The sequence below is a fragment of the Nycticebus coucang genome, chromosome 2 (assembly GCF_027406575.1).
Source record: "Nycticebus coucang isolate mNycCou1 chromosome 2, mNycCou1.pri, whole genome shotgun sequence".
Taxonomy (NCBI): Eukaryota; Metazoa; Chordata; class Mammalia; order Primates; family Lorisidae; genus Nycticebus; species Nycticebus coucang.
This window is the reverse complement of record NC_069781.1, coordinates 148,332,689-148,353,878: the sequence shown is the minus strand read 5'-3', so window position 1 is coordinate 148,353,878 and position 21,190 is coordinate 148,332,689. Positions and strand designations below refer to the sequence as shown.

Below are 21,190 nucleotides of genomic sequence, written 5' to 3'. Positions count from 1 at the left end.
TTTTGCTCTTGGTTCTGTGAGAAAGGAGAAGACCCCCTGTTCCCCACCCCAAACCCACCCCTTCCTCCTAGAAGTTGGAATCTCTGTCTAGGCCAGACATTCCGGATGAATCAAGCTCTCACCCAAAACACTTCCCTGAGCAGTGTGACACTCACTTCCCGCTGCTCTGGAGTGGCAGACGACAGGCTGTCTCACTGTCTAGGAGCCACAGAGCCACGGACAGGGAAACCTTGTGCAAGCCCTTGGCGCTCTCCTTCTGCCTTACAGGACATTCCAGGGCTTTGTCCCGGGCTGGGATGTCACCAGCTTCATTATGATGCTGAGGATGGGGGTCACTTCCACATAGGCACACCTTGTCAGCAAAGGGGGTGATGCTGGCCTGCTGTGTAGGGTGCATGGGGATGTGGGTGCAGCCCATCACAGCCTGGGCCCTGTGTCACCCAGCAGGCATTTAGAGGGAACCTTGGCCATCACTCACTCCTAATTTTAATGACGTGCATTAGCTAAATTGTGTTCTGAGCATTCATTCAGTGCTGTTTATGGCGTGCTCTCGAGTACGCTTACCGTTTGTCAGAAGTGCAAACTAGCGAACATACGAGCCTTTAAGACAGGCCATCTGTTCGTCTTAGACCCTTGGACGATTGTCAAACACTTCTAAAAATAAGTGCTCACAAGCAGAGAGGGGCTGCCCAGGTGATCCACAGCAGATAAGGGCGGCGGAGGGCTGCCTGCACCTGTGCCTTCCCCAAAGGGACAAATGCAAAGGGTGTGGGGGCTGGGGGGCAGGGGGGTGAGTGGGGGCTGGAGGAGAGAGCAGAGGGCAGTGCAGGCAGGAAGGCCCTGCCGATACCCCTTTTTGGCTGGAGGAGTGAGCTTCTCCCTGTCTTGCCTCTTGTGTAACTCCACAGCTCAAATACCTTCAATGGCTCCCCATGGCCCAGATTTAAGGGCAAGCTGCCTCGTCTGGCATCAAGGAGCCTCATCAATAAGGCCCCCTCCTTCCTTTCCAGGCTCGTCTCCATGGCACAAGCCCTGCACCTATGCCAAACTGAATTATTCATTGTTCCCCCAACATATGCTGCACTTTTCACATTTCACAGGCAGAGTGGTGCCGCGGCAGAGAGTGGGCTCTGCAGGCGGCTGCCAGTGCACACCTAGCACTGCCCTTACCAGCTGCAGGACCTGAACCTCTCTGTGCCTCGGTTTTCTCATCTGTAAAATAGGGATGATAATAGTATTTAACTCATGGGGGGGTCGTGAGGGTTAATAGGTTCATAGAAGTGAAATGTTGAGAATGGCCATGTTAGCCATGGCCATTATCAGTAGTATTCATGCTGTCATCTTGGTGGTTCATTCTCCCTGGACAACCAGTGAAAATCCCGACCCCAACTGTCCTGGAAGGGCGGCTAGAAGGCCAACTTCTTCCTGCGCCATCTCCCAATCAGATGTCCCCTTTCCACCCTTTATGTGAAATCTACCCTTGAAGCTTGTGGGAGGCCAGGATGTGCCTCACTGGTGCCCACAGCGCAGAGCTGGTACCTTGCTTGCTAAGTGAGCAAACAGCAGCGCCCTACTGCCCCCCACTTACTAGGACACAGCCACAATTTCCCCTGGGAAAAGATTCTCTCCATGGCCAAGGCAGGTTCTGAGACTTGGTTCTTATCCCGGGAGAGAGTTTGTCATACAGATAGCCATGTGAGACCCACTGTGGCTGGAGCCTGCTGGGGGGCAGTGTGGAGAAGGAGGATCGGCCACAGCCTCTTTCCCATCTGGAAACCAGAGTTGGTGATGTGTGGGGCAAGGTGAAGGCCGGCTGGCTCTGCAAGTGGGGCTGGGAGAGCTGGCTAGGGTGTCCTGGGTGTCTGGGAAAGCAGGGTGGCTGGGGTATCCTTGGGTGTCCTGAGTGGGGTGTTGTTCTGGGTATCTGGGAAAGCAGGGTGGGTGGGGTGTCCTGGGTGGGTGACACTAAGTGGCCTTATGCTCTCGTATGCCATAGGGACTGGGGCCATGCCCAGGGCTTGGCTTCCAGGGCTGACTTTTCATGCCTCTGTAGGGTCTTCAGGGTCTGCGTCTGCTCTCACTGTGGAGCCGTCAGCCCCTGTGTGCCCAGTGCCCAGCTTAGGACATGACAAGCAGGGACTCAGAATGTCTGTGGAAGAAGTGAATGAATGTGTGGTTGGGTGCACACCTCCCGCATTCCCCACCACATCTCCCTGAGGTCCCCTCCTCACCACATACACTATTCTGTTCCCAAAGGTGGGTCCAGAGGTTAGCCAGGGTGGTGTGGGTAGGGGTGATAAGGGTGGGTTCATTGTCCGGCTGCCCCTGGGGCAGGGCCATCCAAGGTGGGCCATCCCAGGAGCATTTCTGAGACCTCACCGGCACTTGGGACACATGGGGAAAGAGGTCCATTAAAACTTTACCAGATCCCCACTGTACACCTCAACCATGTTTGGTCCCAGAGTCCCAGCCGGGAGACAACAGTCTCTCTGTCACAGAACACCAGACTGGTCAGGACGCCTGTCACAGACCCCAGGGACTGTGTTATTAACCACCTCCAAAACCCAGAGGTCAGATCGCTTGCTCCAGGCCACATAGCTAGTATGTGGTAAATCCAGATTCAAACCCAGGACTTGAGCTTACTGCCTGCCTTGTGATCACCCTGGGCAGCGGCTGGCACCAGGGGGGTTCTTGCCAAGGGCCAGGCAAGGTGCTGGGATTTGACAGACATTCTGTGATCAGAGTAAGTGGAATACAGGAGGCAGCTAATAACACCCTAGAGTGGCCTACAGTGCAGAGAAACCCTCTCCGGCCCTGCCCGCACATCCCAGGATGTGCACGGACCTCTCCGTGCTCCACACCACCGGGCAGCCAGCACGTTTGAGCACCTCTGGTCTCTCCCTCTTGACAGTGTGGCAGTGGGTATCAAAGGAAGACCATGCACCAGGCCAAGGGACAGGGTGAAGCCAAGAGCTCGAGAAATGGTCATGGGCTGCAGGCCAGGGAGGGGTGCTTGGTGCTCGTGGAGCACGGAGGTGGGCTGGGACAGGGCTCCCTCCTGGCGCTGGTGACACCAGACGTGGACCTGACCAGAAGTCCACTGGCCTGTTCAGGTGTGTGCTTTGAGGAAAGTCCAGCCACCAGGCTCCAGACACCTAGCCCTGCTCCTTCTATGCTCAAAACGTTACCCTGAATTGGATTCGGGATCAGTATCATTTTGCTGTGAAGTTCCTGGTGACAAGCGTAAGGGCCACCACTCATCAGGGATTCCATAAGAACAAATGAATGAGTGAACAGCATCTAAACGAAGGCTGGCTTTCTTTCCCTCTGGGAGCCAGGGGTATGATGGGGAACCAGTTCCTGAGTGCTCTGATGACAACTTCTGCAGGGAGCAGGGAGGGCTCCTTGTGTGGGTCTTGCTAGGACCCCAGCTAGGCCTGCCCCTGAGGCTGGCAGCAGGCAGATTTCTGTGCCAGCTCCCAGGCCACCCCATCACTAATTTGCGTCCCCCAGGCAGAGGCTCCTAAAACAGGCTGTACCAGAAACCTCCATCCGAGAGCGTGCACGAGCTGCCAGTGGATGGATCAAGGCCGCAAACCATTGTTTTATCTTTCTCACCTGCTCCTCTGTCCCACACCTGTGTCTCCCTGGCAGGTGGCACAGCCCAAGTGGATGCCAGACCCACCCCCCCAGTTTGCCCTGGCAAACTTTAGGCCTTCCCTGCCCCCCACTCCGAGCCTTTATGGTGCTGAGAAGTGTTCATCTATGGGGTAGGTTGTGTCTTTAAAAAACGATTTTCTTCCTTCTCTGAAGGGGCTAAATATAGCACAGGCATAAACAGAGAACTAGACATTGAGGCAGAATGCCCTTGTGAGAGCCATGGCGGGCGGAAAGAACTCTAGGAAGACCTTCCAGCCATAGCTCCTAGCCATGGGGGAAGGAGCCATGGACCCTTTTAGGTTATTGAACTGTGCTGGTTGCGGTGGCTCACCAGTGCAGCCGAGGACACAGGTGTTGGGTGATTGGTGAGTCCTAGCGACAGGGGTCCCCGCCACCCCCTTTGCCCTTGGCGAGACTGCCCTTGGCTTGTGAAGGAGCTGATGCGCTCCTCGGCCAAGCACCTGGGCTACCCACACCTCCCCCCAACCCACACATATGGGGTGGTCTGACCCTAGCTGAGCGGCCATCTGCACCATTAATCCCACAAACATTTGGGTGTCTGTGTGTCTCTCCCCCAACATCAGGCCCCTGGAGGGTTGGGCCCTCCCTGTACCTCCCTGGGCCTGACCCAGAGCATACAGCAGGTTCTTAATAATATAGAATAACAGTGTTGAGTGAGGTCTGGTGGCTGCACCCCTTGGGACGTCAAGTTTTAACATTTCCGTCTGCCGTGACATCCTGGGCTTTTGTTCCTGTAACAATAATTCAGGGAAAGAAGTTTTATCTTTTTGTCTCAGACCTTTCTTAAGGAAGTCCTTTCTTCAATCTAACCTAATAACAACCTGCTATAGCTCCTTAGGTGAGAAGACTCACTACTGCTCTTTACCGAGAAGTGGCGTTTGTTCTTGTGTTTTCCTAGCATGTGGTCCTAAGCGTAGGTTCCTGCCTCAAGATTCCTCTGCTAACAGCCCCTGAGTGAGCCAGCGCCGATCTTGCCTCCCACGTAGACCTTGTCACATTTCCTTTCCTTGTGGGTCATATTGATAGTGGGTCATCCACAGGAATCTTCAGAAGATCCAACATCATCTCTGGTTTTCTGTAGCCTTTGCAGCAAAGTCCACAGGTGTGGGCACTCAGGGCCTCCACTGTCCGAGCCCACAGGCCCGCCAGCCTCTGTGTCACCTCTATGCTGGGATTCCCACATTGCTGCCCAAATCTGCCATACTATTCCAGCCTCCACACCTTTGTCTGTGGTATTTGACAAACTCGGAATGCCCTCTCCCCTGTCCACATATCCACATCTTACCCCTTCATTTATTCATTCATTTTTCCTTCTGTCGATTCCTTCACACATATTGTCTGAGTATCTACTTTGTGTGGGGCCCTAGGAAGCATCATTTGGAAACAGGAAAAGAGCTGTCCACATCTAATGTCCCTCCTCTTCCTCCTCCACGCACAAATACAGAAGGGCCTGGCCATGCCCAGACAGCAGGGGCGTGTGACTGGTCTTTGGCAGGGTGAGGGAATGAGACCTGTGAGAGCTGTGCTTGCCAGGTCACTGCCAGGGCATGGGAAGCCCAGGAGTCTATCGGTACAGAGCATGCCCACTCCTGGTTTGGCTGCTGTGGGGCCAAGACACCATGCTACCCTGCATGCAGCCCAGCAGGGGGCGCTGGTCTTGCCCACAGAGGTGTGTAGGAGGTGAGCTGGAGGGGCCTGGATGGGTGGCAGGGAGAGAGCCACGTGCCCAGAGGACTGGGGAGCAGCTTGACTGGGAGGGCGGAAAGGGGTGAGGAGGCAGGCGCTGAGTCAGAGGCTTGGCACTAGAAGCAGGACGGCTGTGTGGAGTGGGTTCAGCTCCCCCCAAGGACTGACTGTGTCCCTGCCTTGGCACTGGGAAGGATGCCTGGCTGGAGGGTGCCAGTCCCATGGACACTGCCCGAGTCCCATCTGTGGCCTCAGACAACCTGCCTCATGTGTCTGGGTCCATGACACCCCTGACCGAGTTGCTGGGCAAGGCTGGCAGAGTCGGGGTTTATGTCTGAGGTGGAGGGCAGGCGATCCAAGGATCAGAGCCCACCAGATGCAGCGCCCTGGCTCTCTTGATGCCAGTTGCCGGGTTCAGCCCTTCGAGTTATGAGACTGGGTGACCTTGGGTCAGCAATTTAGCCTCCCTGAACCTCAATATTTTCACCTTGTAAGGCGGCTGTGATGATTGAAAGAGCTATCCCTGTGTGCACAGCAGAGAGCACACATGCCTGCCAAGGCCGGGTCATGCTCCCCGGGGGAGGACAGCAGTGGCTGCTACTCTGTGCTGGGGGTTTCAGTGGCATCTGCTCCCTTGAGGATGGGGCACTGGGGGCTGCCTCTCCTTGCTGGTGAGCTTGCTGGAGGTGTTGGTGACATCACCACGGAGGCCGCAGCTGTGAAGGGGCTGCCACCGGGCCCTGTTCCTGGAAGCAGGCGTGGCCCCACCTCACCCTGGGCACCATCCGGTCGCCCTTGCGGCTGGGCCGAAGCTCAGGATAGACGCAGCACTTCGTCTGACCCCTGGCGGTCAGCGGCAGAGCTGCATGCCGCGGTTCAAGAAAAATCACTCGCAAGACTGGCGGTCCTAGTCCCCACAGCAGCCAAACCAGGCTGGTCCAGGGTGCCACCTCAAACTGGATCCTTCTGCCTCTGCTGGACTTTGCTTCCTTTTTCCAGGTGTCATGAGGTGGAGCACCACCTGAGGCTCTGATGAAATTGGTCTGAATGTAGAACACAAACCACTGAAAAGAAACAAAAAGACTTGGGCTCTCAGACACCGAATGCCACCGCCAGCCCCAGGCTGCTGGCTCCTGTGAAATTGATCAACACTGCTGGCCCTCTCTGCCGGGCAGGAGGGAGGAAGTGCCAGGGGCCGTGGTGAGAGGGAGGCATCTGGCCCCAGGGTCCCACTCGGGCCCTGGTTTCCTCGGTAGATCTGGCCAAACGGCACCAAGTCCCTCTTTCTGGCAGGAGCACTGTCATGTGACCGACTGGGAGGCTCCTCCCAGTGCCCTTCCTGCCGGGTGACTGGTCCCCTGCGGTGGCCTCAGGCATCCAGCCACCCAAGGCCCAGGCACGTCTATGCCTTGTCAGGTGTTTCTTGGCCGGAGCGCTGCTCGGCGCATCTGGCGTCTCTAGCAGCTACGGGGAGGCCCGGGAGGGGCTGTGGGACAGCCCGTGCGGTCAGAGGCAGAGCTTTCTCCTCCTCCTCCTCAGAGTGAAAGGGAGATGGAGAGGTGGGCAGGGATGGTTCTAGTTCCTGCCCCCTCCCCTGCATTTCCCCTTTTCCTCCACCTAGCTAGTCCCGCGGTAAGACTGGATTGGTCTCAAAAACAAAAACACAGCATCCGGGGAGTCCAGGTTGGCAGCCGCAGGAACTGAGCCCGGAGCCCCACATCAGCGTGGCGTCTTAGCAGCTGGGTCCCTGGAGCACTTTTTCCTTGTTGCATTTTGTTTTGTAATAATCGCGACGCTTTTCTGCGGCTCTCGGCGTAGACGCACGAGTGGGAAGGACGGGCACGCTCCCCATTCTTCTCCCCTCATGTGTATCTCCTTTCTTGCCTTTGCAGAACCACACCATGAGCCAGCACGCGCAGTGAGGGACCGCTCGACAGGACACCTCTCCGCTGAAGGCTTGCCCGAGACGCCGTGGGGAGGGCCATTTGAACATTACATCCAATCAAAGTGTCATTTGCAACCCAGATGTAAAACTCTAATGATTTGGCCATGAGGCGCTGCTATTATAAGCAGCTGGAAATGAATATTAATGGCAGAGATTAAAAGTATTCCATGCTCAGTATTTTTTATTGTCCTGCTACAGCTAGTGTGCTTTTAGGGTTTCCTGCCACAGACTACATTTCTAGAGTTAGAGAAACCTGCTTTTTAAGGCTATTGTCCTTTGTTTCTTCATGTATTATATTGATAGTTTTTAAAAAAGAATTAGTGTGATTTTTTTTCCTTTGCTTCTTTTTTTTTTTTTTTCTTTCTTGTTTTTCTTTCCCCCCTTCGGTTAACTACTTTTTAATTGCAATTCTAGGTAATTGTGCATCGTGATGTGATTGCTTGGCTATTGTCTGAATATTTCCTTTTAATTTTTTAATTAAAGACTAATGCTTTGATTGGATTTGCCAGTTCACCGGACAGTGATTAAAACTATGTAATGAATATAATCGGTTTCAGTGCAACTGGATGGTCTGCTTTTAAATGTGACTTAATCTGACTGCAGTAACTAGTACAGTTCAATAAAGGGAATCCATGCGATTAGCACCCGGCTGCCTGGTTCTCTCCTTCCCAGCCCAGGGCCACGTGGGGAGCTGTCACCTCTTATGAGGTGTGTTCCTGGGTGAGTTCTGGTGGGCTCCCACAGGCCTGTGGGGGACTTGCACACAACTGATCCTGCTTCCCTCAGGAAAGAAGTGTAGTAACCTAATGCACATAGACTGGATGAGCTGGCAGTGGTCACAGAACTCAAAGTAGAAGAGCTCATCATGAGAAAATATCTTGATCGCCTCATTCGTGAATGGGGAAACTGAGGCCCAAGGGTAAGGGCAGCTTTGCCAAGGCCTTGCAGCAGGTTGAGGACTCATATTTATCCGTGACCTGTCCCTGCTTTTCCTCTCTGGGATGACTCTTTTGTGCTAGATGCAGGCGGGCAAGTGCCTGGTCCTTACCATGACAGGACTCCGGGTGGGACTTGGGTTCTCTTTGTGGCCAAGGTATGGAGAGGTAGCAGGAACCAGTGGCAGCTCCCCAGCGCTGTGAGATCCAGGCCTGGGGATGGCAGAGGGCTCCAGGCAGAAGTAGCAGGTCCCCAGTCACAGAGATCAGCCAGGCATGTGAGCACTGCAACTGGTAGCTCGGGCCAAGGACCAGAGTGAGACAGGCCAGAGCCCAGGGTGCAAAGTTTCAGGAGCCACTTGCTCTAGGACCCACCTACTCCTAGGCCCTCCCACCCCCCGCCCCCAGCGGCTTGGTCTCTGGCTCTCCTCCTGTCTCCTCCCAACCTCCATCATACTGATGCTGGGCTGACTTGCCAATCAGAGGCCAGAGCCTGCACGGGGAAGCCCTTCCTTGCTAACTTTTCACAAGGGGCAAGGAAATGGGTTATTACCCTCTGCAGAGCGGAAATGAAACAGGCAGACAGATTGCACCTAATTATAATGTAATACTAAGTCATGGGCGTGGAATTTGGAGTAATTCAAATTATGGATACCCATCATCGTCTAGAAGACTCCCATATCAAGGGGCTTCTGGTGACCTGTAAGAGTTACCCTTTCTGCCACCTCATGTCATGTTCTCACATGGGTGGGGCTTTCAGTTTTTCAAAAGCATTTTACACCTGCCTGCATTGGGCTCTTGCCTCTGAAAGCTGAAGGTGGTGAACTCCCAATTTTCAGCTCACTGGAGGTTGGCTGTTTTAGAAGAAGATCTCAGCATAGGCATCAGTGTTCCCCCAAAGTTGCACAGCTGTGGGCTGGGACAGGGTTAGGTTTTCACAGGTCTGCAGCCAGGCCTACCTCCCAGATAGCACTGAGACTGTCCCAAGGCCCGCTGCCTCTCCATCTCAGGGCCTGCTCCAGCTCCAGATTTATCCCCAACCCCATGGAGCCTAGGTGAGCCCTCAGTAAGTACCAATAGAAGATTTGATTTGACGGTTGGTGGCGTAGGGCTAAATTAGTCACTGCCCCCATTAAAAATACAGCGGGGGGTTTAAGAGCTTTCACACCGTGTGGGAATCAGCAGCGAAGCCGGCTGATGCCTTGGGTAAGAAGAGAGGCAGCCTAGGGGACTACAATGTAATGAGGTTTATGGCAGTGACAAGGCAGCCAGGGAACCCCACAATGCCCCCTCGCCCTGGCCCATTGTTCTCCAGCCAGCTCTGCCCTGCTGCTTCAGCTGAGGGCCCTCCTGACTGCATGTGGGGTGGGGGCTGGCAGGGGCCCCCGAGGCTTGCTGGGATTGGTGTTCTTTCCCATCAGGCAATACTGGGGGGGCGAGTAGTGTAGTATTATAAACCTGTGCCTCCGGGACTCCTCTACCCCCTTCCACGGGAACCATCTGGATTTGAACCATCAGGATGAACCATTTTGCCTTTCAGCTCCAAAGGGCTTCAGAGAGTCCCTGGGATGCTTAGAGGAAGTGATGTCTGTCCAAGGGCTATGTGCAGAGAAAGAGAAAGAGCCATGGTCATTGATGATGAAGCCAAGCCCCCTGCAGGAGGGCGTGAGGGCTCAGCTACTCATCCTCTGGATGTGGCATTGGTGAGTGGTAAGGCATTGGTGAGTGGCAGCCTGAGGTGCGGTTGCTGTGTTTAGATGTACAAATTGTTAGCTTCCAGTGGCTCTGCATGGCACAATTGAGTCCAGGCTAGGAAAGGGACTAGGACTCATAGGCTACAGGTCCCTGTCATTGAGTACCTGCCCAGAGTTTTCAGAAGCAGGTGGGAAAGCTTTTGGTCTCAGTGGAGAAGCTGCCATGGGGAGAGTCTTCTCAAGTTCCCCAGCCACAGAGAATGCTCCTTCAAAACTCACAGTTGTTTAATATTTAACTCACAATCTGTTTTTATTCCCTCCTAATACGCATGTTTCTAGGCATGGGACCTACACCTACACACATTTAGTAAATAGGGCCAAAACTTCAATATTCTTGTTCATGTGCTCATCTATCCAGCAGGTATCTATCCACTGAGCTGCTCCTGGGGGCCAGGCCCTGCTCAAGGCCCAGGGGATAAAAAAATGAACAGGTGGATGTGGCCCCTGTCCTCAGGGAACTTGCAGTCACAGAGCAGCCATCTAAAGCAAGCCAATGAATACACAGCAGCACGGTCACAAGTGTGATGATGGGAAATCCAGAGACTCTGAGCAATAGGGACAAGGCCTTGCTAAGGAAGCGACTTGAGACCCTCAGAATGAAGAGAGATAGACAGTCAAAGAGCAGCAGAAAGAGGACAAAGCAAATGCAAAAGCCCTCAGTTGGAAATAAACTGGAAGTATCCTTAAAGCAGTGGTTCCCAACCTTCCTAATGCCATGGCCCTGTGGGTCGCGTTGAGAACCGCTGCCTGAGAGGGTGCTACAGGTTTCAATTGTAGGTATTTTAAAATAATCCCAGAGAAGTTCAAACTCTTGTTCATGATCACACTATTTAGGACAGAATTGGGACTATGACTTGAGTATCCTGTCTTCCAGTCTTGGGTGTCTGCCTCCATTATTGTTTTTATTATAACAAAAATAATGATGGTAATTATGAATAAAATGACATTGTATTGTACAGGAAAAGCTGCAGGTTCTCCTTCTTATTCCTTAATAAAGTAACCGATATTTAGCTGATCACGTGTTACTTTGGAGAGAGGAAGGGGAAGATCACCTATCCTATCCTTCCTAGAAGTTAGGGCTAGGATTAAAGCGAGTGAGGCAGCACTGGATCCTGTCCTTATTTAAAATTGTGCTATTTTGTTCATCACGATTTTTTTTCTTTTTTGCAGTTTTTGGCTGGGGCTGGGTTTGAACCCACCACCTCCAGCATATGGAGCCGGTGCCCTCCTCCTTTGAGCCACAGGTGCCACCCCTTGTTCATCACGATTTTTTTTTTGCATTAATGTTGATTTTAAAAAACATTAGTCTGAGGATGGGTTTGTTTGTTTGTTTTGTTTTCTTGGCAGTTGCTTAACTTTTGTGCCCAAAGCAAATGCCTCACTCATTTCACCCTAGTCTTGGCTTAGTCAGTTCATCTTTCGGGTGACCTACTCTGACCCTGCAGTTGGGAAAATGCTCTGATAATAAGAAATGATAATACCCGGTGCATAAGTCTATCCCTCGTGTATGGACAGTACCTATGTTTACACCTCTTTGTCTCACTGTGGTCTAGTAACAAAAGGACCCAGATTCTCAGTGGCTTAACACAACAAAGATTTATTTCTTCCTCATATTACACGGCCATCATGGATGTCCAGAGGGCTTTCACCACCCGAGTCGTCAGCGACCAGGCAGGGGGAAAGGGAACCTGAAAGGGCCTCACGCTAACAATTTATTGTTCTTTTGGGGGACACAAAGCACTTCAACTCACAACATATTGGACAGCAACTGTCACACAGCCCAACTTGTGCTGGACCAGGGGTCAGCATGTGCAGTCCTGTCACCTGCCTGCTTGTTGCACTGTCTCCACCGCCCCCCACAGGTCTCTTATCTTTGAGGGCAGAGCTTCACTATTAGTAGATATCAGTACATCCAGCAACTGATAGGACCTGGAGCAAGTCAATACTTACTGGATTCGTACAGAAACTAAGTATGAAGGTAAAGAAATGAATGACCATTTAAAAGGCCTAGGGAGAGATAAACGTGTATGTGAAGATACCTCGTAGCCTAAAATCTGTGGTTATGATAGATTGGGATTCAAACCTCAGCTCTACCGTTTATTAGTTGTGTGACCTCAAGCAAGGCCGTTAACTTCTCTAAGTCTCAGCGTTTTCATTGGCAAAATGGGAAGAATAAAACTAGCTTACTTCACAAAGCTGGGAAGCCGAAATGACTTTTAGTTAACATTACCTGATCATTCAGCGTGTGCCTGGCGTCATCTAAGCATCTGTGCTAACTTTCCTAATCCATGCCACAACAGCATCACGTGGGTAGTGGTATCCCTTTTTTGCAGATGTGGTCACCAAGGCAAAGAGAGGCTACTTGCCCAACACAGAGATTCCAGCACTGGCAGTCTAGCTCCTCTAGTCAGCTCGGGATACTCCCATCACTGTGACTGATTCCAGGTGTTGTCCATCCAGGTCTGCCTTTTCCTGGAAAGACTTCTTCCAGGTGGGCTGAGCCAGGACATGCCAAGGCCCAGACAGCTCCGGAGAGCAGGAGTCCCAGGCCGGATGGAGATGCGGACTGGACCGCCCCCTCCCTCCGCTGAGCCCCGATTGGCCCGACTGGGCACCGGCCCCGCCCACCTGGGGGCCTCTGGCTGAGAGCCGGCTGCCAGCCGCGTGCTGTTCCCTTATTTGTGGAGTTATTAATTACTGAAGGGCGCAAACCGTGCTTCTATGCATAAAAATATGTTTGAGCAGTTTCTACTTAAACTTTAAAGAGAACGTTAATCAATTTTATTTTAACAAAATGACCTTAAGCGGGGGGAAAAAAATTGATGTTATTTGCCCAAACAGGCAAATTAATTTCTCTCTCTTGAGAAATCTGAGTTTCCAGAAATAGCTATGCATAATTTACACCTGCCCTGGCCGCTCCTAGTTTAACGCCAAGCCCAGTTATGGGCCCACCCAGCCCCAGGCCCAGAAAGAACTGAAAACAAAACAAAGGTCCTTGCAAAGGCCCTGCCACCCCACAGGGCCTGACTTTGGCTGACTTTTCTTTACGACCTTGGGAAGACTCACTGAGGGGAAGAGGCCAGCCCAGCCTGGGTCAAGGTCACTGGCGGGGAAGAGACGCCTGCCAAGTTCCTGGGTCTGATAATTCTCTGGCAGGCTGAGAGAGCCTCCAGGAGATGACCACCACAGCCTGCATGCTCAGTTCTGAGGCACGTGGCCTGCAGCCACCTGCTTAGCCCTCCCCTCCCCCACCCAAACCCTTGAGGAGTCTCCAGGATGTCAGAGTCTCCAGGACACTCTGCAGAGTCTGTGCCACTCTCCAAACATCTACAAACTCTGCTGCCTTCCTGACTGGTGGTGTGGTCCCCCACCCATGTGTTCTGCCTTGAATAACTGGCTCAGAAGCGGCTGGGGGCTGCTGCATCTGTGGTCACTGTTCAGTCCTGCCAGCAGCAGTGTGACTTCAGGCCATTCATTCAGCCTCTCTGGACTTGGGTTTCCTCATCTGAACATAGAGATTTTTCTTCTCCTGCCGCAACTGTGCTCCTGTGAGGATGGAGTGAGATAATCCTGGGAGAAGGTCAACTCCCAAGAGGGCAGAGATTTTTCTTTGTATCTCTGCTCTATCCCCAGCACCTAGAACAGCACCAGAGCACAGCAGACACCCGAGAAATATTTGTTGAATAAGTGAATGGGTTACTCCTAGGAGTATTGCAATAAGATTCTTTAAAATTTTCCAAATAGAAAATTGTTTTTTGAACTGCACCTGTCCATGAGCAACCCCATCACCCCCTGGTGATTCTGGTGGAATCGACTGGAGGGCAGAGTGTCCTTTCTTCTCTCCCTTTGAAATCATCTCTTGCACCTAGTAGGTGCTCAATGCATATTCGTTGAGTGAATGCGAACCAAAAGTAGGAGCCATGTACTCAGCCGACAGGAGCAGGCCCAGGGAATGAGAGAACATGCTGGTTGTGAGACGGGGTAGCTGCCACCCACAGTGGCCCCTGTTGCCCTGCGAAGATGCAGACCCAGATTGCAAGATCTTTCACATTTGCAAGAGAAGGAAGTACAGGATTGATGTGAATCATCCAATTGTTAGTACTGTTAATTACTTCAAAGTTTAATTAAAAGCAAGACAAAAACAAATCCATGTTTGTCAAGGAAAACACTTCTGAGGGCTACACTGGGCCCCAGGGCCATCAGTTTGGGAGGGCCGGGCAGAATAATGCTTGAAGAAACTGACATTGGGCACCGAGTTGGGGAGGGGAGTGTGCGACCAGCCCATCTTGCGGATGAGGACACTTGAGTTTCAGAGACTGAGGAACCCAGATTGGAAGTGAGGTATCCAGGTGTGTGGCTGAGGGAGGGTTGGGGGATGGAGGGGTGGAAGGAGAGGGGACTCCTGCTTCTCTTATCAGATGATTTGTCTTGTTTTTCTTTCTAACCTCATAGCCCTTGAGGCAGCCAGAGCTGGATTGTGAGGCCCCATTCCTGCAGGTGCGCTGAGGGCTCAGAGATTCCAGTGAGGCTCTCCCACAAGGAAGGAAGCCACATGGAAACCAGTTTCTATCCCTGACCTTCAGAGGGATGATCTGGCTATTCATTCAAAACTGATAAGCCCAGAAACAGCAGTGGGAATGCCAGAGCTCAGGACGGTCACTACTAGATCATAACAGCCATAGGGGTCAGGGCCTGACTGCGTGCTTTTTGCACTCATCTCTGTTATCACTTCCCTAGGTGACTCTGTTATCATTTCACTAGGTGACTCTTTCATATTCTGCGCCTCAGATTCCTCATCTGTGAAATGAGAGCACTGAATCAAAGCTGTCCGAGCTGATCTTGGCTTTGGGGCTCCTGTGAATATGGGACTTCCTTGGGAGGCCTGGGGACCCAGGGTGGGGCTCAGAGGGATTGCTGGTTGTGAGACTGGGGCTCAGAGGGATTGCTGGTTTCTAACTCTGAGGTGGCTTCTGACTCTGAAAATCGGGGCAGTGGGAGGTGGCAAGCACATGTTGCACTGGATAACACTTTGTGTTCCGCTGAGCACCCCAGGACAGCTGATGGTTTCGTTAGCTGATGGTTTTTATCTATTTATTTAAATAAATTAAATTAATTAATTTAATTAATTTAATACTTACAATTTATTTATTTATTTTCGAGACAGTCTCACTCTGTCACCATGGGTAGAGTGCCCTGGCATCATAGTGCACAGCAACCTCAAACTCTTGGACTAAAGTGATCCTCCTGCCTAACCTCCCAAGTAGCTGGGACCACAGATGCTGACCACAATGCCTGGCTAGTTTTCTCTATTTTTAGTCGAGATGGGATCTCACTCTTGCTCAGGCTGTTCTTGAACTCCTGAACTTGAGTGATCCTCCTGCCTTGGCCTCCCAGAGTGCTGAGATTACAGGCGTGAGCTACCAAGTGCAGCCTAGCTGATGATTTTTTTTTGCAGTTTATGGCCAGGGCTGGGTTTGAAACCGCCACCTCTGCCATATGGGGCCAGCGCCCTACTCCTTTGAGCCACAGGCACCGCCCCCTAGCTGATGATTTTTAAAGCCTCATAGAAAGCTGGGGGAAAGATCAACTCTGAGATTATGCTAAGGAAATCACCCCAGTATACCTTCACTCCCAGCTCTTCACGGCACCCAGCACAGTGCAATGCATACGTGCCGCTTGCTCAGTTCAGAGTCCGGACACTTCCAGTTATTCCTCATTTCCTTGATTCTGGGTTGACAGTGAGGGAAGCTGGAGCTGTGTCCTGTCAGGTAGTGGTGCAAAGTTGAGATGGGAAACCAGGTGACCTCTCCGTGAGGCTGGGCTCTTGCATTTGGTGCTACCATGGGCTAAGTGGCCAGGAAAACCACACGGATGTTTAAAATTAACATGTTGATGTTTAAAAAATTAGTTATTAAATGTTACAAGAGGTTGAAACTGCTTAGAAGGATATAAAGGAAAAATCATTATGAATCAGCTCTCTTGCACACACCCATTCTGTCCAGACTCATTTCTTTCCAAAAGTAGTCTGTGCACTTGCCTTTATTTGTGTATATTTCTATGCTTTTCTTTCACAAGAAGTGTTACTCTGTATCTTGTCCTGTGACTTGTTTTTCATTCCCTGGTAAATTTTCTGTCGCTTTCACTTCTTGTTAACACACAGATCTTTTTTTTTTTTTTTTGTAGAGACAGAGTCTCACTTTATGGCCCTTGGTAGAGTGCCGTGGCCTCACACAGCTCACAGCAACCTCCAACTCCTGGTCTTAAGTGATCCTCCTGCCTCAGCCTCCTGAGTAGCTGGGACTACAGGTGCCCGCCACAGCACCCTGCTATTTTTTTGTTGCAGTTTGCCCGGGGCTGGGTTTGAACCCGCCACCCTCGGCATATGGGGCCGGTGCCCTACTCACTGAGCCACAGGCGCCGTTTTTATGAGGAAGTTTTTCACTTATGAATCCAACTTCCTCAATAGATACATGTAAAAAGCCATCTAAATGATCTATTTCATATTGGGTAGGTGGTGGTAGTCTGTGTTTTTTGAGGAATTGGGTGATTTACTCTAATTTGTCAAATTTATGTGTGTAGAGTTGTTCATAGTATTCCCTTATTCTCCTTGTGATGTCTGTGGCCCTGTAGTGAGATGGGTGGTTTCTTCCTGATATTGGAACTTTGTGGGTTTTTTTTGTCAGCCTTCTTAGAGGTTCTTCAATTTTATTGATTTTTTTTTTTTTCAAAGAACCAACTCTTTTCTTCAATGATTTTTCTCTGTTGCTTTTTTGTTGTCAATGTCATTGATTTCTGCCCTTTATTTTTTTTCCCCTCTGCTTGCTTGGGATTTAATTTGTCTTTCTAGGTTGTTGAGGTAGAAGCTTAGATTATTGATTTAAGACTTTCTTTTCTAATATATAAACTTAATGCTATAAATTTCTCTCTCAACACTGCTTTGGCTGTGTCCTCGAATTTTTGATATATTTTCATTTTTGTTAAGTTCAACGTATTTTTAAAAACATCGCCTGAGGGGTTTCCCTTTGACCCAGAGATTATTTAGCAGTGTGTTATTTAATTTTGATGTGTTTGGTGATTTTTCTGTTATCTTTCTGTGGTTGATTTCTAGTCTGATTTTTTTTTATAGTTGGAGAACACACTCTGCTATTTCAATTCTTTTGAGTTTGGTGAAATTTATGTTTTGTGGCTCATTGTATGGTCTATTGTGGCATATGTTTCATGGGGTAGTCTTCTGTTGTTGGGAGGAGTGTTTCACAGATGTCTATCAGATCCTCTTGCTTGATGGCATTGTTCAATGCTTCAGTGTCTTGCTGGTTTTCTAATTGTTCTTTCAATTGTTGAGAGAAGGTTCTTGTAATGTGCAAATATAATTGTGGCTATATCGGTTCCTTTCTGTTTTAGCAGGCTAAATGTTTTGCAGCTCTTTTGTTTGGTGCATACACATTTAGAATTGCTATGTCTTCTTGTGGTTGATCCCTTCATCATCATTATATATTATTCCTCTCTGTCTCTGTAATTTTCTTTGCTCTGGTCTACTTTCATACTAATAAAACCACTTATGTTTCTTTTTTATTAATGTTTACATAATGTATCTTTTTTCATACATTTACTTTCAACCTGTTGATATCATTATATTTGAAGTGCACTTCTTCTAGATGGTATAGAGTTAGATCATCTACTTTGCCAATCTCTCTCTTTTAATTGTTGCCTTAACAACTCACACCTGTAATCCTAGCACTCTGGGAAGCTGAGGCGGGTAGAGTGAGTGCCTGAGCCCAGGAGTTTGAGACCAGCCTGAGCAAGAGTGAGACCCCTGTCTCTAACAATAGCCAGTTGTTCTGGCTGGTGCCTGTAGTCCCAGCTACTTGGGAGGCTGAGGCAGGAGGATCACTGAAGCCCAAAGAGTTTGGGGTTGCTGTGAGCTATGACATCTCAGCACTCTACCAAGGGCAACAAAGTAAGACTCTGTCTAAATAATAATTATTGTTGAATTAGACTATTTACATTAATGCAGTATTAAGGCTTAAGTCTGCCATTTTAGTTTTTCTTTTCTGTTTGTTATATCTTTCATTTCTCTGATTTCTTTTTTCTCTCTTCCTACCTTGAACATTTTTTTTTTAGAATTTCATTTTGGTTTATTTATGGTGTTTTTTGAGTATATCTCCTTGTATAACTTCTTTAGTGATTGCCATAGATATGAGGTCAGACAATTTAAGTTCTCGAACTCATCCTAGAAAAAGTGCTACATACCTCACTGCTGACTGTCACTACAGTCATTTGTGAAGGACTCCCCTTAGAAAACTGTGCACTGAAGCCAGTGTCTAGGCCACCTTTCAAAGCAAATTTGGAATTCTTTTTATGGAATTACCATCAGAGCTGTCATCATATGTGACCTGACAATTAAGCTCATGAACTCATCCTAAAATTGTCTTAAATTATCTTCTACACACATTCAGAACCACATCAGTGGTATTTTTTTTTTTTTTTTGCTTCAACCATTAGGCATAATTTAGAAAACTCAAGAGGAGAAGGAAACTATTGTATTTACCCACAATGTTTGCTTGCTATGTTCTTCTTTCCTTCCTCATGTTCCAAGATTCCTTCTTTTATTATTTCTTTTCCTTTCCTTTCTTTTCTTCTTTTTTTTCTGAGACAGAGTCTCAAGTTGTTGCCCTGGGTAGAGTGCCATGGTGTCATAGCTCACAGCAACCTCCAACTCTGGCTCAGGTGATCGTCTTGCCTCAGTTTTTCTATTTTTAGTAGATACAGGGTCTCGCTTTTGCTTAGGCTGGTCTTGAACTCATGAATTCAAACAATCCACCCACCTTGGCCTCCCAGAGTGCTAGGAACAAGTTGAGCCACCGTGCCAGCCTATCATTTCTTTTATGTTTAGAGAACTTCTCTTTGCCGTTTTTTTAGAGCAGAAGATCCGTTCTGAAACAATTACCTTGCCACAGATTTTCTGACTTTTCCTTCCTCTGAGAATATCTTGATTTCTCCTTAATTCCTAAGGATATTTTCACTGGATATAAAATTTTGAATTGATAGTTTTCTTTTTCTTCAGCACATGAAAAATGTTCTGATGAGAAATCCACTCTCATTTGAATTGTCTTTTCCTTCTAAGGAAGATGTTGTTTCTCTCCTGCTGCTTTTTAAGGCTTTTCTGTTGTCTTCACTTATCAGAAATTTGATTATAATGTGTCTTAAGTGTGGAATTTGGGGGGTTTATCCTGTTTGAGGCTTATTCAGTTTCTTGAATCTATAGGTATATGTCTTTTGCCAAATTTGGGATTGGGTTTAGCCAATATTTTTTAATATTGGCTCTACTCTCTTTCTTCCTCTTTTACCATGCTCCTGTGACACTACTGTTAGATTTTTTTGTTACTGTCACCAGGTCCCTAAAGTTCTTTTTAATTTTCACCTGTTTATTTGTTCTTTTTTATTAAGATCAGATAATTTCTAGAATAATTTTTATTCTAATTCACTATTTTTTTCCTCCCCCACCTCTATTCTGTTGTTGAGCCTATTGACTGAGTTTTAAAAATTTTGGTTATAGGGGTGGTGTCTGTGGCTCAAAGGAGTAGGGCGCTGGCCCCATATGCCAGAGGTGGTAGGTTCAAACCCAGCCCTGGCCAAAAACAGCAAAAAAAAATTTGGTTATGGAATTTTATAATTCTAAAATTGCCAGTTCTAAGATTGTTTTGACATCTTTTATTTCTTTGCTGATAATTTTTACTTTTTCCTTTGTTTCAAGCAGATTTGTAATTGCTTGTTAAAGCATTTTTATGATATTGCTTTAAAATCTTAATCAATGCTAACATCTCTGTCATTTTGGTATCTCTTGCTTGTCTTTTTTATTGTTTGATATCTTCCTGGTTTTTGGTATGCAACCGATCCTTTCTTGAAACTTTTGCATTTTATATGTTATGTATTGAAACTCTGGATCTTATTTAAACCTTTCTTCTAACTGGCTTCCTCTAATATCATCCCAGCAGGGAAAGATAGTGGGGCAGGAAGGGGGTGCTCACTGCCTTATTAATGTCACACGCCAATCAGTCCTTGGTGGTCTGATTCCAGAGCCTGAAGTCAGTTGGGGAGTTTCAGGATCCAAAGTGACATTCTAGAAAGGTACACAGAAAAACATGACCAGAAAGAGGGCCACCTAGGTCTAGGCCTGGCTGAAGGAGAATCCATGAGGAGGGGAGGAGAGAGGGGGTGAGAGAAGGCGCTGACTCACACTGACCTTGGCAGGCCTGTGGAAATGAGGAAGCCAGCAGGACTTACTTGGTGACCTGGCAGTCCCAAATAGGGCCCTTTCAGACTTAACGATGAAGAACCAGGAATGCTGGAAGGGTTTCAGCCAGTCCACGCCTACAGGGCCTAGAAAGCATCTTTTATCACTAGAGACAAAACTGCTTTTAGCAGCCATGATTAAGATAGAAAGACACATGTGGAGACACACAGAGACACACACAGACAAACACATACACAAAATTGCCGAGAGCTGCATCATGTGGGGCCCCCAACACATGTACATGCACATCCAAGAACCCTACAGACAGTGAGAGGCACACACATCTGCTCATGCTGCACAGGCAATGGAGGTACACAAACACCACGTAGACAACAGAGAGGTGCACAGAGCATATGGGGACACACATGCCACACAGAGTAGACAGACACGCACTCTGGATAGACACACAGCAGACAGACTCGCACTCTGGATAGACTCACAGCAGACAGACACGCAGTCTGGATACACTCACAGCAGACAGACTCGCACTCTGGATAGACTCACAGCAGACAGATACGCAGTCTGGATAGACTCACAGCGGACAGACACGCACTCTGGATAGACTCACAGCAGACAGATACGCAGTCTGGATAGACACACAGCAGGCACACCCCCACTCTGGATAGACACACAGCAGACAGACACGCAGTCTGGATAGACTCACAGCAGACAGACACGCAGTCTGGATAGACTCACAGCAGACAGACTCACACTCTGGATAGACTCACAGCAGACAGACACGCAGTCTGGATAGACTCACAGCAGACAGACACGCACTCTGGATAGACTCACAGCAGACAGACATGCAGTCTGGATAGACTCACAGCAGACAGACACACACTGATAGACACACAGTAGACAGACACACACTGTATAGACTCACAGTAGACAGACA

At 49.1% G+C, this 21,190-nt stretch overlaps 1 protein-coding gene across 8 annotated transcripts in view; it reads left to right on the top strand.

Moving 5' to 3' along the window:
- The window catches only part of ZNF423 (zinc finger protein 423), a 318,249-nt gene extending 310,293 nt beyond the window's left edge, over positions 1 to 7,956 (top strand). For all 8 annotated transcript variants that reach the window (XM_053582122.1, XM_053582127.1, XM_053582123.1 and 5 more), the window contains one exon: positions 7,260 to 7,956. In XM_053582122.1, coding sequence (XP_053438097.1) covers positions 7,260 to 7,289 — 30 coding nt within the window. In that variant the 3' untranslated portion in view covers positions 7,290 to 7,956. The remainder of the gene's footprint in view (positions 1 to 7,259) is intronic.
- The last annotated feature ends 13,234 nt before the right edge of the window (positions 7,957 to 21,190 follow it).